The sequence below is a fragment of the Poecilia mexicana genome, unplaced genomic scaffold, assembly GCF_051168715.1.
Source record: "Poecilia mexicana isolate PSO_F unplaced genomic scaffold, ASM5116871v1 scaffold_22, whole genome shotgun sequence".
NCBI classification, from domain to species: domain Eukaryota; kingdom Metazoa; phylum Chordata; class Actinopteri; order Cyprinodontiformes; family Poeciliidae; genus Poecilia; species Poecilia mexicana.
Genome location: NW_028263391.1, coordinates 11,166,182 through 11,184,173, shown reverse-complemented (window position 1 = coordinate 11,184,173; position 17,992 = coordinate 11,166,182). Strand labels below are relative to the sequence as shown.

General features: G+C 39.0%; 1 protein-coding gene across 3 annotated transcripts in view; it reads right to left on the bottom strand.

The window, feature by feature from the left end:
• cdin1 (CDAN1 interacting nuclease 1) overlaps positions 1 to 17,992 on the bottom strand; it is a 66,648-nt gene that overhangs the window by 23,744 nt on the left and 24,912 nt on the right. For 2 of the 3 annotated variants that reach the window (XM_088002391.1, XM_088002392.1), the window contains 5 exons: positions 13,893 to 13,972; positions 13,480 to 13,529; positions 11,726 to 11,793; positions 10,129 to 10,194; positions 9,736 to 9,841 (listed from right to left, as the gene is read on the bottom strand). In XM_088002391.1, the coding sequence (XP_087858517.1) occupies positions 9,736 to 9,841; positions 10,129 to 10,194; positions 11,726 to 11,793; positions 13,480 to 13,529; positions 13,893 to 13,972 (370 nt within the window). Of the gene's footprint in view, positions 1 to 9,333; positions 9,842 to 10,128; positions 10,195 to 11,725; positions 11,794 to 13,479; positions 13,530 to 13,892; positions 13,973 to 17,992 lie in introns of all 3 variants that reach the window. The other variant, XR_015761918.1, reaches the window with a different exon arrangement.

The window sequence follows — 17,992 nt, the reverse complement described above, 5'->3', positions numbered from 1 at the left end:
AGCATTTTGACTAGCTAATCACCGAGCGGAGCCAAGCAAGCACAAAATTTGGAGGATTTTAATCTCTGGTGCATCTCTAGTGAATAACGTTCCTCAAACTGTTAAATCTAATCTTCACCAAACGCAGAGAGGGGGTGAATGCAACTGTACAGAGGTGATAAGTCAGTTAAAACTTTCACTCAGAATAATTGAACTTGAAGATTATTTTCCTAATGCACGACTCAGAAAACTTGCAAGAACAAGAAGCAAACGGTCACAGAGACTGCCGCCAGTTCTGGTAAATCAAGCTGGAGGAAAGCAATGAAATAAAAAAAAAAAAAGGAGAAGAGAACTAGTCAGGCCAAAACTCCGTCTTAAGTTTAATACAGTTTTCACAACCATCCCAGTGGCAGCAGAGAAGAATGCGAAGTGTCGGAAAATACAGTGAGTCAGCCCGTAGCTTAGCTGTGCTCAAGTGGAAGTGGCACCTCCTATCAGAGGCCTTTCACCAGACAACTCCATTCTGCCCGTTCCCCTCGTAACCTCGGTGACAACGTTTGCAAAAAATAAGAGCGGTCATTTAAAACACGCACCCGTCATCTTGGAGACGGATTCCGGGTGTAACACGGGGAAAGATATATGGTGCGAATGTCTGTGCCGATATAGATATCAGTCAAAATGAGAAATAGATTTCTGTGACATCTTTGTGGCGGCTCTTCAAAGAGGGCGGGTCAAACCCCCCCAAACTCTGAAGAGTTTCTGTTTCACTTGTTCCGAAATGTATGCCTCTGTTATCTTGCATCAGTCCAAAGGGGGAAAAAAAAAGAAAAAAAGATTGGGTTGCGTTCTTTTAAGCTCTCCGCTTATGTTGGAACATCACATCGACGGCAGAAAGAAATGGACTGTAGATCATGTGATTACTTTAACTCCATCTACCCATGTTCCAACTTTTGCTCACTAAATACCAATACTAAGAAAATAAATAATCTGCAATCAAGACAGGTGGACTTTTCTTCAAACCGAACATTGAAGACAAATCTTTTGACCTAATGGATCGCCGGCTTTCACCCGAAGAATTGATGAGCAAAATCAGAAGGTCAACACTTGGACAGAGGCTCCTCGTGTGTCTTTGATTACACAGTCCTCCTAAAGGACAGGCAGGCGGAGAAGTTTAAGCTATCAAGCAATCAGACCGCCGGGAGACGTGAAACTCACACCGCAGGGAGGAAAGGGTGAGCGCTTCCTGGGTACAAAGATTTGAGGGGAGGCGGGGGACGAACTGATGTATCCGTAGCATCTCTTTCAACGGAGATGGACGAATCAGTACCAATCAATGACACGTTTTCTTTCTTTGTTAGCATTATTAAGGCTTATTCAAGTGATGTAGTTTTATAACTAAAGCCTGAGCAGATAGTCCAACTGATTAACTAATATTAGCTTGTGAGCCCATCTTCAAATCGAAAAGGTCTAACCAGCCCGTACCAGAACCGGAACTTGTTGGTGTCTCACTCAAAGTTCAGCTCTTTGCCCGTAACTGATCCAGAAACGAATCCATCCATTGAGTCTGTGAACTGTCACTCTCTCTTCTTCAGTCCACAAAGCTTTTTTAAAAAAAAACTTTGACTTCAGATATTTCTTGGACCAGTCGAGATGCTTTAGCTTGACCTCCTTAGGCTGCACCCTCCCTATGCTTCAATTTATCAGCCGTTCAAGTTCATCCAGCTTAGCATTGGAAGATATGCCTTAAAATTATATGGTCAAAACCCCCACCTACCTAATAACTGTGCACAGTGTAAATATTTAAAGATGTGCTGTATCATAACAGTCAGTCCATGTTAGATAAGAAATGATATACTTCATGACTTGCATTATGTTACCAGTAGTTGGAATATTTTTATGCTTTTCTTTTTCAATTAAAACTAATTAGACTATGTTTTGCATTTGCTTTGTATTTTTACTCATTCTGGATTGTGACTAGTTCCGGTTTTACTTCCAATGTTCAATCTATCCAAATATTTATTTTTATTTTCCCAGCATTCCAATCAACAGGTTTTTTTTAATCACCTTTGTCTAAATTTTAAGCTCAGTTACAGCCAAGACAAATTCTAAAAATGAAAACCCAAATTCAGAGTTACACATTTGTGCATCTATTGTGCAAATGTAATTATATTTTTGCAAGTGACACTACATCAAGAAGGTGGTTGTTGAGCATTACATCAATTCACATGAAACAATTTACCACAGTGTTAAATGCAACTGAAATAAGGCATGTAAATGAAAACAAAAGAAAAAAAAAAAACAAGGTTATGTGAGGGACAGAAGGCCTATAAAAAGAAGTCCACTGTCTTGGTTATCTACAAGGAAGCACTTATCACGAGCAGCCAGGTCCACACTGTGACTGATGGCCCCTGCAGACCATGAGTACGAGCACATTATCTGGTCCACACAGAGCTACTCGTTAAACACAAAGGCAGAAATATGAAGCATTGTTTCCCTGATTGTCACCCTGTAAAATATTTTATTTATTTTTTCCGCTTAAAAAAAAAAAAAAAAAAAAAAAAAAAAAAAACACTTACTGCTTTTATACCTAAAAAACTGAGACACGGTCATTGAAGTGCAGCATGTAGTAGAACATAAAAGACTAAGACCAAACAACTTTCAATATAACCAGCATGTTTTTAGCAGTAATTTCCTCGAAAGTGTAAAATTCACATGTAAACAAAACACATGGATTCTTTCAAAATGCACACTTTGCTTCTCCTGCATTAGAATGTGATTTCTTTAGCCAAATTTAAGAACGGTCTTGCTTTAATTCAGTTTAGTTCTTTCTTTCAGAACACTTTTTGTTCAATCAATCAGATATTAAATATCAAGCATTTTCATGCAATCAGATATGACTGCTTTAGGAGAAGTTAAAAACAAGAACAACTAAGGTATTCTTACAGTTTGGCATAAAGTAGATGAAAGCATGGATCATTCCTGCCTTGCATCCACATTTTCTAAGCTTTTGGCTCCAACCTCGCCTACTTAGTATGACTGCTGACCATATCCATACCTTTATGACTTTGGTACACTGTGTCACTGTTCTTTAATGACTGCAAAGATCTCAATTCAGCGCAGCTTTTGGATGTATTAAAACAGGAGCCAGATCATCAGGAGCAAGAAGCAAATCTGCAGCAAAGACATGATACTAGGACATCAATATGAACTTGGTTCAGTGAATATTTCTGAAATTCAGTTTAATCTAGTCCATGAAGAATGGAATGAAGGCAGTGCTAAAGGAAAATTGGTCATACTTGGATATAGCAACGTATGACTTGTAAAGTGATCGGTGAGTGTATTTAACTCCAAGTACAGAAAATACTGGTTTAAGTTTAATATCAGGTTAATGCAGACTGCAATCCCTTTTGGAGGTCAACAGGACATTGTGATTCATCTGTTGGAGTGACCACTGCAAAATGTCTGCATGTGTCTTTGCCTCTTTTCGGTATCCTTTTGATAAATGCTGCTGACTTCTTGCTCGAATAAAACCCAGAAGGTCAATGTAGAGGAAAAAAGGGGGAAGAGACAGCAAGACAGCGAAACTGAGGGTGAAAAAAAAAAAGTGTCTTTGCAACTGTGACGACATACATTGTGAAAGCTGACAAAAAAATGCACGTTCATCTTAAAAAAGTTCCATAGCAAAACAGGAATTCACGGAGCAGACATGCTCACACCTCATTTTACTCGAGGCTCTCCTCTCCATCTCCGAGTGTCAGTGGCAACGCAGAGACAGGGGGAGGAGTATATGCTGCTGCCGCTCGTTCGTACGCACGGCGGCCATGTCAGAGCGGCTCTTAACGCTCGGCGGTAAATGACAAATTTGGATAATGCGCACAAACAATCCGACTAAAATAAACAGCAGACACGGAGGCTTAACCTGAGCTAAATCCTCAGGCTGCTACAGCCCTGCTAGTGACGATTACACCCCAGACGCCTTAAACAATGCGCCAAGACGCACACCCTTAAAAGCATGAAATCCTTGAAGCATCAGAGCCGACTTGTCATTTGCCATTAATATTCCACTTTGCTTGGGCTTTTGGGGGCCGGCATTGCACTTCTGTGCCCTAAAACAAACACATGCGAAGCCCTTAAGGAGCCACCACAGCGTATAGCTTTTTTTCTAGCAGAGGAATATTCTACAGGAGGATGTCATAACAAAGAAAACAATAAGAGAGGCCACGTTCCTGCACTGCATGGGGCACCATTTATTACATACCAGGAAAAGGTTATGCCACTTCTCTACCTTAACTCAGAAAAACTAAATGACGAATAATTTAAAACAAACAAATAAATAAATAAATCAAGTCACCTGACCTGCATTTATAAAGAGTAATCGAGAAACATTACCGAGGTATTTACGTTTCATCTCATCTCCGTTGTATACATCCTGACAGGGACCTGAGGTAAAGGGAGGTGGGACACAGGTCTTAGAGGTGTTACTTTGTCACACCAGAACCTGTCTTCAGGAGCAGCCTGTAATGTCCAGCCAAATTGTGTCATCAAAAGCAACGACCTGTGGGCACCCACTCTCAGGTGACATCCTGTATCTGCTTTAGCTCAGTGATGCGCCAGCTGCAGAGGCTGTTAATACTCTTATCCTTCTATTCTGTGACACGGGCCTACACAAGATGACAGTCTACAGGCACATATGCTCACTACAAAGTGCCTAGTAAAAGTGTTCATATTATTTGAACTTTGTCATGTAGCAAACATGAACTTTAATGTATTTAATAATACATTTATGTAACACACCAACACAGAAGTAATGTGCAATGGTAAAATGAAAGGGAAATTAGTTTTTTTTTTTAATAAGAAAATAAGAATATGAAAAGTTATGTGCATTTGTATTCAGCTCCTTGCACTCTGCTACCACCGAATCCAGTGCAACCACTTGCTTTTAGAAGTCACCTGATCAATAAACCGAGTCCACCTGTGCATAATTTATTCTCACTTTAAATCCAGCTGTTCTGTGAAGGCCTCAGATGTTTGTTATGAAGAATTAGTAAGCAAACATAAAAACCGCGGAACACTGCAAATTAGTCAGGGGAGGAAAAAAAAAATAGCAGCAACAAAAGTATGACAATTGCTAATCTACGAAGACATGGTCACCCGGCGATATTATCAGAGCCCTATAACTCTAGGATCTGAGGAGATCCACAGCTCAGTTGGGAGAATCTCTCCACTAATCTGGTGGCAAACATGTTAAGACAGTTCAAAGAGTATGCAAGGCACGGCACATGTGACCAGTGTCTGTAACTATGAAGAAAAGTCATAAAGATTGATCCACAATCAGATACTTTAAGGTTGGTCTACAATTCTCAAGTAATCACTATAAGAAATGACAAAAAAAAAAAAAAACCCAGATAGGCATATCCATGCAAAATTAAATGTAAAAATTTATTTGGTGCCTCAAATCGACTGACATCCTGAGGCTGAAGTAAAACCTTCAGTATACTTTAGATCTGTAACCAGAAAAAAATTCAGGGATAAAATATAAGATGTCCAATTTCTGTGGTGCCAGTGATCGTAAAACATCACATAAATCACGCATCTATCAATTTGTTAGCGTGTCAGGAAGCAAATTAGCGATGCTGTAAAACAATCAGAAAATGGTTCAGAAAGATTATTTAATCAGTAATCGTAGATCGCCATCATTATATACATGAAAAGTGCATCAAGGAACTCCTGAGGAGAAATCTGAATTATTATCAGTTTGTTCTCTATGAACATGAATATTTTCTGCAGCAGTTACACAAGTTATGCATTAAAAAGATGCAACTTTCAAACAAAAAGACCAAACTAAAACATCACAACTCCATGTGCAGTCAAAGCTCAGCAAATTTCAAAGTGGTCATGTACAGCAGAAAAGTCTTAACCCCCATTTCATGTGTGAGAGAAATGAGGCATACAACCCATTATTTTGCTATAAATCATGTTTTGTGGATGGCTGACAGCTTTTTATCAGATCTAACCTTTTCAAGCTTCCATTATGAGAGCTAACATTTTCAACTCTGACACATTTGCACTTCATGAATTGCATAGCTGATTTATGTTGGTTAGTATTGTGAGGGTCTGGACTGGCACCTAAACTCATTTTGATCTGGTTGCATTTTTGATGAAAATCGCAATTTTATATAGTTTGAATATGTAAGGGCTCGTCTTATTGCATATCATAATTAGAAATATTTATTGACACAGACCACAAAAAAGGGTGCATTGCATTAAACATGTGGCAACTTAGAACTATATTACGATTCACAGAAAGCAATATGAACTCATTGAATTGTGCACAATGCAACACAGTCATCACTGAATTATGCACACAGAATTTCAAGTCTCAGTGCATACAACATTACAGTGCAGTCTGTAGAGCATTGTGCACTTCAGGTTGCACTGTATGTGAAATGAAATTAAGTTCTCACCAAATATAGAAACAGCAGAGTCCTCTGTTCCAACACAGACAGAATTGCAACTGTGCACCAGAAAAAACCCAAAGAACTAGTCTTTCAAACAACAACATTTACAAGAATCACTTAAATCTATTGAATAAAATATGTAATAATTAAATAACAAAAAAAATAAATAAATAAATATTTTGACCATTAAAAGTCGCACAAATAATTTGGATTGAAAAATTATATTTATGCACTCTTAATGTTGTGCGCAAAACAACAAAGACGGGTACAGAGCCGAGGGTTAACCGCTGCAAACCATGCCAACCACAACTAAGTTCACCATAATCAAAACACCACAGATAGGGTGATGCCACACAGGAGTACATATTTCATTACATGCTGTGTTTAACCTTACACACTTCTCCTAAAACACACCAGAGGCTCATTATGTGTTTAATATTCACAGGCAGGTGAATAATTTTTATGCAACTCTGATAGTTGGGTGAGATGGATCACTCAATTATGTGAACATCCGTCAGAGCAGAGGGCTCGCCGGCTCTGGAATGCCACCAGCTAAAGATTGATGGCTGGAAGACACCAATAGCTGCCGCTTCACCATCTCATCCAGGCACTGGGCCTGAACGCAGCATCCGAGTCTGCACAAGGCTGTTTTTCTCTCCATTTTTCCATCCTCTTTCTTTTTTTTTCTTGGGAGCATTGTAGGTGAAGCGTCATTACCCCTCACTCCACTGAAGAGGGGTTCATTATGGGGTTAGTGCGTTGGCAAGACTATTGCTTGGATGATAAATGCAGTTGTTGAGGGCTTTGGAGGGAAAATCAGTTATGTGTTTTTTTTTTTTCCCCTTCCAGTCTACAAAAACATGTCCCGACTATACTTTGCTTGAGGGCAACCGAAGAACAATTAACACGAGCAGTGGGTGAAGCAGCTCAGTTAAAGCAAAGAGGGAATTCATGAAAAATAAGCAAATCACTGGAAATGTCAATCAGGAGCAATGAGGTAATTACAAGGAGTGGTGTGCGATTCCAAGGGCAATAACAAAGAAAAGCAGTTTAGAGTCAAGGTCTAAAATCAGACCTTGAAGGATGAAGGAATGGACAAATAAACCACGAGTCTGTCCTTCAAAATCTTTCTCAGAAACTAAAACCAAATAAGAGGTGATGTTAGAAGCATGAATTAATCCAATCTCTCCCTTATTGTCTGTGTTTCAGTTTGAGAAACAATTGTTGTTTCACATTTATTTTTCAAAGTGCAATGTAAGCATGCACACAAAGATTGTAAAACCTGACAGTAACAAAAACATTAGGCATAATTTTTAAAAAGCTACAAGACTTCTGAAAAAGGGGGCATTTACAGGACTTTACTTTGTTCTCCCCATAATGTTTAATTTACTACTGAGGAACAAAACTGGACCTACTTAGTCTGTTCCATAATACAACAGAACAAGACTTATAAATGGACATTTATATCGGTCAAAATAAATTAAAAATACACTGAGGCCAATATTTAAAAACTTACAGACATAGATTGGAATGACAATCATTCCATCATAAAGTTTCTGCCTGTTTATTCAATTTAAAGAGAAGTTTCTTTAAAGTTGAATTTACAGAATTGCTAGAGTCTTACATCTGAAATCATTGAAACCCCAAATTGTATGTAACTCCTAGTTCGAAACAAAAAAGAAGGCAAAAAAAAAAAAAAAAAATGAAATCAACTCATCATTAATTAGGATCTTGAGCTTGTCCCCTGCATCCAAACAGCTTCATGATACTCAAATGATACTCATGATTTAAACTCCTTAGAAGTCAAAGCGGCAGGGGAACGCTTCATTTCCACTTTGACAATCAACAACAGCAATTTTACATAATTTACTCCTGGTGTACTGTAAGCAAAAGGGATTATATGACCGTGTGGTTTCATCAGCGGTTATGATCTGTCATATTTCATAGGGATTACCGAAAACAATAGGCATAACCAATAGACGCAGAAATATGGGTGAAACAAAGTGTTTTTAAAACAATATTTAGATATTTTTATGACTAATCTCGTTAGTCGCAATTATTCAAAAGAAAGAAAAAAATCTATTTTGCAATAGTTCAAGTACATGGGAATGAAATGTTCTTTTCACAGGAACAAAACGAAAGAAGGGAGGGACAAAATGGCAACGATAGACAGGTGAGCCATATGTGTCGTCTTTAACAAAATAAAAAATATATTTTTCATCGCTTCTACAACAAAGAGGAATACATGTCGTACTAGCTAAATCCCACGGCTTAATCGCATACTTCACTAGTTTTCAGCCCATTTGAAAGTACATAAACAGTTTTTTCCTTCAGACCTTTTTTTTTTTTTGTTTCCCCTTAATCCATCCAGAAATGTGATCCTAATGTGGAACTACACAAGAGCCAGAAACATACAAAGACGCCTCGTCTCTGCTCGCTTTTTGGACACAGCGCCGAGGAAAGGCCCCTCCTGGCACTCCACCACCATGTCACTAAATGTCAGATGGCCATCACAGCTGATTGGGATCAGCGCTTGAGTGAGGAAGTGGAACCCAGAGCCAAATAAGGCACGGACGCGAACCGCCACTCCGACGAGTCTGTTTGCCATTACGACAAGTCTCTCATTATGTCCGTTTGGAAGACATTCTGTACACAGCTGACATGAATATTAAATAAATATTCTTTCCTACACTAACGCATTTAAAAGGAACTGACTGACAAAACCAACTTATACTGCTGTTGTAGCTCTGTAATAAGAATCCAAATAAATAAGTTTTGATGGTTTCTACACTTGTTTTAGACAGCACGTATTCACAGGAGGAAAAGAATATACATCAGTCTTAGTTTTTCTAGAAGGAATGAAATAACCATTCCGGCAATTTATTCAGAAACTCACCTCAGTTTCTACAACGGTCAGACCACAAAAGCTTGTTCCTGTCCAAAAGTTCTCATGACAACAGATGTAATGCATTAATCACCCACTTCCTAGCTGTCCTTCCAACACAATGTCTGCATTCTGCTAAACAATCGAACTCGCAGACCATTCAGGCTGTAAAATGCTCTAATAGCAGGAGTTGATGTGGAAGCAGTGCAATTCGCAGACGAACCATGTGGAATTCTGCGGTAAAAGCGGCCCATACCAAGGAGGAAGTGGTGAGGGTTGTTGGATAGAGATATGAGCAGCTTTTACAACACTGCAAAGTTAGTGGTGGGTTTGTGGTTATAGAAAAGAAGAAGCAGAGAAAATCATAGCAGCAAATCATCTCTTTTATTCAGACAAAACAAAGGGGCGGCTAACCTGTTCCAGTAGCTCCAGAACTGCTCATTGAGGTACGTTCGATGGCTGTGATCGTCTCCGAAAGATGCTTTGCTCTCAATCCAGTGTATGATGTGGCCTTCCACAGCTTTCCAAATAAAAACAATTATATTGTCAAATAAATGTTGATTCATGAAAAAAAAAAAAAAAATAAAAATCCAAAAGTAAAAAATAAAACAGGAGTGAGTTTTTAAGCTACAATTGCAGGAAAAAAACTATTTCAGTAATTCATCTAGTCATTTAAAATCTAAATGAATGAGTGTAATGGATAACTATTCAGTCTGCTGTAAATACAGAAAAGGGATTCATTTGAATAAGCATGACTTTGACCTAATAAAAACCTGAATTTCGCAAACAAGTTTTTGTGATACTAACCTACAGGAACCTCTAAGATGATATCCGGTGTTTTGTCGTAGCCCATAGTTCTCAGCTGGTTTTCATCTACAACAAATAAAATGAAGAATTTTCATAATATTTTCAAAATATTCACCAATCCTACCTTAATTTCTACTATAAATCATGTTTATGAAAGTATCCTAAACCATTCTCACTAATATACTTGTAAAATTCCTATAAAATAATAATGGAAAACACTATAGCAGAGGACAAGAAGTTCAGTAAACCAACTATCGGGTTACGTCACATATTTGCAGTGTTTGCAGTAAAACATGTCACGTTTAATTACAAACCTTTCCGGTCAGGTTGCAGCTTGGCTTTTCTCTCGAAAATATACTGCAGGAGGACGACTTTGGCATTACACCCTCCGTAAGCTTGACCCCTGACTGTGCAAGCCGCAGCCATTGTCCTTGACTTCTGGTGTGCTTTGGTCATTATATCTACAACACCTGATTTCTCCATTAAATCTCAGGCTGACCAGGTCATTCAGTTCCAAGGGCCTGCCTCTTTGTCTCCAGCCAAGCTCAACTAATGGGGCATGGAAAGGAATTGAGGAGAGATGGAGGGTGGTGGCGAGGAGGTAGCATCATCAGCCAAGGGTGAAGGAAGATAGCCGAGAGAGGTCAGTAAGGGCTGCCAGAGGCCTGTGGTACAGAGGGGCACCCTGAATGCAGTGCTGCAGTTGTAAATGTGTGTGTGTGTGTCACAGGATTGGAAACCTCTACTCACACACACTGAGCTGTTGATAATCTCATGTGGATGTGATCAACTTTTTACATCAGCTTTGATTAAAATTAATGGGCCATCGCTGCTGTTGGGGAGCTTATTTCCAATCCATTTATCAGATGGGGGGGTGAGGGTGTTTCGCGACCCCCCCCCACCCTCATGCACCTCGAACTCTGTGTCAGACCAGTCCTCTGTGCTGCCCTGGAGAAAGGTCAGCTTCCCACGTCCAAATAAATGATACGGTCTCAATGACGGAGGGAACGACTTATGTTTCATCATTTATCTGACCTTGGAGTGATGGGAGGGAGGGAGAGTTGAAAATTCCACTCTGCATTTTTTTTTAACTACTTCTAAAATGCAGTGAGAGTAAGACAATTGTGTCAACATTCATCAACCCCTCTGCAGACAAATTACTTCTTTATGGTTGTTTGACCCTCTTGCGCTAAAAGAGATTTAAAAATAATTTCCAAACATGTCAGTTCTTGGACGAAGCACTCCTTAAAGAAAGACTCAGGTAATATTCAACATACTAAGAGCAAATTTGGGATCAAAACAACAACAAAATGCTTTCTGCACCTATCAAAGAAAACAAAAACGATGAGCTGCAACTTACTTGTCTACACATAAAATAATGGCAAAACAGTGGCAGTCAAATGGATGACAAAATCATTTTCAGTTTTGAAATTGAACTATAGTAGTGAACCAATGGCTAACATCACAACCAAGTGTGTAAATATCAAGAAAATTTGTATATAGTTTATACCATAAACTACATTAGAGTGTTCACCCAAAGATAAAAACTGCAAAACTAAACTTAACAATGTGATCAGAAGTTGGAAAACTGACTCACCCAGGAAAGAAAGGTTTCTCTCCATCAGCTTGTCACGGAGTAGCACCTCGTGCTCCTGGCCGACAGCGCTGAGAACAGTGTCAAGGATTTCAACATAGAGCAACAAAAGCATTTGACGTTCACGTAGATATAAAAAAATAAATAAATGAAAGAAGTTAGATCTGATAACTTCATTCCTCAAACAAATCAGCCTATAATTTTCTGATACTAAATAAGTTTGCCGATTTAAGACAGAGTTACACATTTCTAGCTCATTGGCATTTTGTCAAATTAAGCCGTGTTTATAAAGGCAAGCTCCAGTTGTTGACTTGAGTTTCTCCTCACTGATGGTCATGCTAATCTGAATGCAAGAAGAGTATTGGTCAGCTACGGTTTGTGTTGTATTGCAATGATTGTTGTCTTTTAAATTTACTTGATAGATTAGTTCTTTCCCTAAAGACAGAAAGATACTCTAGTCAGTTTCCATGTTCTATTTAGTACCGAAGAGAATAGTAAAAAATGCTGAACGCAAACTTACCAAATTAGACTTTTTGTGTATTTCTTTGTGTTATGTAGCAAGAAATGTATTTCACCATCATAATGAAAAAAAAAAGAAAAAAAAAAACAATGCAATACGACAAGGTTCAAAAAAATGTCTTCACCTAGCAGCTATTAAGCTGGTAAGAAAAATGTAAAGTGAAAGCCACTTCCAACCAGGACAACAAAAACTATCAGCAGGGTTTCAGGTGAATTAAATGTGTTTTCTAAAGAAAACTCTGTAGTGCGTTCCTTTAATGCACAAAACAAAACAAATGCTATTTTGAGAAAACAGAGTGTATTGATCACTGCATGTCCTCTGTACATTTCTGTAGAACCTGCTTTAAATAATGCATTTCTAAATAAATGCCATTTTGAGTTAAAATGAGCAACGGTTTCTGCCACAGAGCAGAATCTTGCATTTAGCCTGATGCCACATATGAATAGATTATTATATAAAAGGACAAAGGCATTTTCTAATAGGATTACACTTTAATAGCAAACACACATGCATAAAAGAACTCTTCCTCTCATGCTTATGTATAGCTAGCGTTCCTTGAATGCGTACAACTGTGGGGCGTTGATTATGAACTACGTGGCAGAGTAGCAGGTTTTCAGCTGACAATGAGAGGACTACCACAGAATGGTAAAAAGAGGGGGAGGAAGAGGACGTGGGCGGCGCGGGACAGGCTTGACTGGCTGTGAACAGAACAACCGAGCCCCACTGCACTCAAGAAAGCCTGGAGAGAGACAACAACACATGCATACACATTTACAATCATTCAAATAAGTCTCCTCCCCCAGGAAATATTTGGTGTGCTACCCAGCTGGTTCCCCCCAAAAAAATCTGGACTCCCTTATGCTAGGGGCAAAGTCAGCGTCCTGCTAGCTGGCACAGGTGTTTACAGTGTTGCCAAGGACAGCAAAAAATATTCAGAATTTATATCTTTACATAGGAATGTCTGACTTTTATTTATTTTTTATTTTTTGCATCAGAGAATATTCGGTCTCCTCTCCTGAATTCACATGAAGATGCATTTATATCAACCTATCCACTCCTCTTAGTCTTCCCTCCATTGCCTTCGAGCCCTCGGATTGGTGAGAGTAGGATAGCAGACAGGATGAAACGCTTCACTCTGTGAAGCAGAACTTTTATGTCAGGTGAAGCCAGACACATCTCATCCCCTTTCAATAGCTCCTCGTCAATTTCAAGCTTAAAATTTTATGGGATAGGATACTGTTTGATGCAGTCTACCAGCGGTCCATAACAGCAGTCATTTATTGTGCACTGAAAAAGAGGGGAAAAATATTACGGCACACCAAAAGACAGAAAAAAAAAAAGTGATGGTATAAGGGAAGTAAGGAAAAGCCCATACAGTGCTGAGAAGAGAGGGAAAATAAAATAAAGTAGATGCTGGCAGATTGGCACACGTGACCGCTGGCTGCCAAGTGAGTTCATCAGAAAACATCAACAACTGAGTGTTTCTTGATCAGGTGCAGAAGTAACATTTAAAACCCCTTTGTTTATGAGCGAAACGGTTAAATAATGGGGCAACAAACATAAATGTACTCTAAACAAATATGTATTCTTTACATTAAGATGAATTAAACTAATCTATTAGGATTTGTTGAAGAAATGTACAAGCCTTACTTGGTAGATGTTATTTGCCAGAATGTGGTCCTGGATGAGTGACGGCTCCTTCAGCATGCTGTTTAAGACGGTTTTGGAAGCTGAAATCAAGATGAGAAGGATAATTAGGAGAAAGTAAACATAACTCTTCATTTGAGATGCACCAAATCTCACAACTTCCTATCTCAGAAATCGACATTTTTTCTTTTTTAGTCAGTGCAATAAAACAGATTTCTTCAGTGGGGCTGTGTGGCGTAGCGGTTGTGCAAAGGTCCCATTTACAAAGGCCACCGTTTCTTGACCTCGTCGTGCATGGTTCAACTTTTGACATTCCTGTCTGATCACCATGAATAACAAGGTCAGCAGTGCCTAAGAAAATTCAAAACTACCACCATTTTCAGTCTACGAACATGTACGTCAACTAAATGCACTTTGATGTATTTTTTGATGTAGCATAAATTGTGATTATTTTAAAGGACTACAAACTACACCCAAGGGATCTACAGGACATTTGTCATCTAATACACCAAAAAAAAACGGACAAAATTGGTGGTCAGGTTAGAAAACTTTAAATCTGTATCAGTAGAGAAAAAATTATCTTTGCATCTTTATCCCATCTATTGCGTCACAAAATACGCTTGCAAAAAACAAAAGAAAAGAAAAACTCTCATTGTTGCCTTAAATAGAGAAAAGAAAAAGTCCATATTCCATCACACTGAGCAAATATAGACCGCAAAAGCAGCCTGAACACAGTGCATGCAGTTAGTGTCGTATATCTCCCCTTGTCTATTAGAGAGCTCATGCAGATTTTCCGTAGATAAATGTTTCAGTCCACAGCACAGCCGCTTCATGTAGTTTATCTTTGTTATGAACGCGCAGTATTCTGCATCTCTCATCCCATTCTTGCTTGACTAACATTATAAATCAGGAAAAGAGAACATGCTGGATTGACTTGGCGCTACAGCAAACGCTAAAAAATTCCTTAAATCACTTCTTAAAAAGACCTGAATTAAATGGATTGTATCATTGTGTGACGAAACGGCTGAGGCGTGCCATTTCAGTGATATATCTATGGAGGAATCTGACAGATGTGCAGCTTTGCAGACAATGTGATGGGATGTTTCTATTCACATTTCAGGCATGGATGGTGTAGGCACCAATACGGTAGAGATTCTCTGTATCCACCGGAGAAATGAAAACACCATGAAAGCGCTTAAAATGTTATGGTAAAAAAGAGGTAAATTATATAATTATTTAGTGTGCTAAAAAATAAATAAAAATTATACATAACTAACCAATGTCAAATCATTTTTTGCCATCAGTTTTTACGATAAATGGACAGGGGGTCATAGTAAGTTATTTTTTGTAAACTGCTATCCAAATGCTGTCATACTATAATTTTTTAAGTCGGTCTCAGCTATTATTATGATCCCCAGATATGAAGGCAATTGCTTTAAGCTCGACAGCTTGTACCTATGTCCGAGACTCTTATTTTGAAGTAAAACAGGAAATCGATCTAACATCAACTAAAGATTTTGCTGCTAGCTGGCTGTGAGCATTTGGCAACAACAGCAGTGAAGAAGCCTCAACCACTTTTGACTCGTTTGTAAGTCTGACTAACTGTTACCTACTAACAAGGCTACAGTCGGCATCCGTTTGGTAGTTTCCAGTTTAATAGGCTATTTAGCTGTTTTAGTCCTCTCTACACTAAAGTCCAGAATACATAGATCGATCAAATACCTCAATAGTAAGACACAAAAAATATCCAGTATCCAGTAATATCCAGTAGTAGAGCTGCACAATCAGGATTTTTTTTTTTTTTTTATTTATGTTGTGCCATTTGTTCTGATTACAACAGAAGCGATGATAAAAACTAATTTGAAATCCCAAGTTATTGGTAAAACAAATCCATCACTACTTAGATTAAAAAAATAAAAATAAAAACCTCATCAATCATCAAAAAGTCTACTTCATGACACCATTTATGTTCAATTGTGCAACTGTGCTGCTAAACAATCCACAGTAGCTATACTCCATCATACTTTATTTTAACATTTATCTGAGTAATAAGGCAGTTTGATCAGGAAAGGTAACAATCCCAAACTTACCATAAGTTTTTTGGGTGGGTTTGCAAACATATTCTATTGAAGTTTGTTGTTAAAGACACAGGATGATTAGCTCTTACGATATATTTCCCACTCCGATTATAAGTAATACGATAACCATCTCTAATATAAGAGCATAACCATGGCTAGAATATTCTACACACATTACATATTCCTTAAAACTGTTAGATCTTGTAACCTCTGGGCTCCCCCAAAAAGTAGGTTCTTAATTTTACCCAAATTATTGCTAAAGTCTCATCTTGTTCTCATGAGTTCAAAACCGTGCATCGTTTTGACTGGTGAGCTGGGTGTATCGTTAGCACCCCCCACAGAGTGAACAAAGACAGATGTGATCCCTTCCTTCAAATAAAAAGTATGGAGGGAGGAATGAGAACAAAGCCTATTTAGCACATCTCTCTTCTGTTTCATCTGCGTCTTTGTCTCTCCATTTTCCTGCCAAAGCTTTATCGGGGTTTTTTTTTTCTTCTTCCTATTGCAACCTGTTTTCTATCTCTTCCAGCCACGACGCTCCACCAACTCACCCCGTCTCCCCACACTCCCCTCTAAGAGCTGCAAGGCACAGGGGCTGTGCTTTATTTCGCTGCTCATTTTTCTCAGAGATTGGTACCTTCACACTCGGATCCATACCGCGCTCGTGTGCAGTGCAGGCCGCGGTGAAGAGGGTTATATTTTCCCCTTGAGTTAGGACACCTCTTGACAAATGATAATGGATAATCAATAAAGTGGGAAATATGAGGCAGCAAACTTTATGAAGCCAGGAGACATATTACTCCCCAACAACACTGGTTTCCCTTAACAAAGTCACTACTCGACTGTGCCTAATAATCTGAAGGAAAATCAAAGGACCTGCAACCACATCAGCAATATTGGCAACTTATTCCACTTTAATGGCATTTTGATTGATTTTTTTCCCCCCTCTTCCTAATGGTCGTTTTATAGATTTGACGCTGCTTCTGCAAAACAGTAGCGTGTAATAAACCTCCCTGAAGGCAAGCCTTGGCCATTACAGCTCTTGTCTTACCAGCACTCATAATTGGAGGTTGACCACCGCCACATTTTGGTCTCTCGCATAACGCCTACACACGTCTACAACTAGACCTCCAGATCTCGTGTCTTTATAGCTCTTTGGTATTTTTCGTTGATGGCCACAATAAGTGATCCGAAATTTTTTTTGAGCGACGGGGTTAAAAATAGCCATTGATAGGTGACCTTGGCTCTGACATTGTGGGATTTCAGCCAAGCATTGACCTGATGAAAATGGAAGGCCAGGCTGCTAATAAATCAGGATGCTTTTAAAATGAGTTTACCCTAATGCTCATTCATCACAGGCTGTAATGCCATTTGCAGGCCGGGGATTCGCTGCTGCGCACAAACACAGCAGTAAATAACAACAGGGCCCTTCGCATCCTTCGCATCGTTGCAGCCTCCGACATCAGCATACATTTATTAAAGACGCCCCCGCCTCGCACAGCAGCACACCTCCATGACACCCGGAGCTCCTCTCTACTGCTATACACACACACACGCACGCACGCGCGAGCGTACACACATTCATTCCTTTTCAAACACGTGCATAAAAAATGCGCTGGAAAATAAGAAAAGGATAATCCTCAGGAACAGCAGGCACAGAGAACAAAGCCCTGCAGCACAACTTTGCACCTTGTAAACATTCACCAAATTTACTGTAATTGTCCCATGTTGGTATAAATTCTTACTAAGGCACGGTATCACACCGTCAACATCTGAGCAGGAAAAGAACAGAGGAGAGGAGAATAATAGATGTGAAACGCTACGCCTCCATTGGGATTTGCTAAAGAAAACAACCAGTGTAAACAAATCACAAGTCTGTTGTCATGTGCAACTCCAAAGCAAGATAAGCCATACACTGTGAGGTAAGAGTCACACAACAATGATGTTGGATTCCACTGCCTACTTATGTGCAAGCTTCTTTTCTGAAGAAAGTCATTATCTGGAAATCTAAAAATAAATAAATAA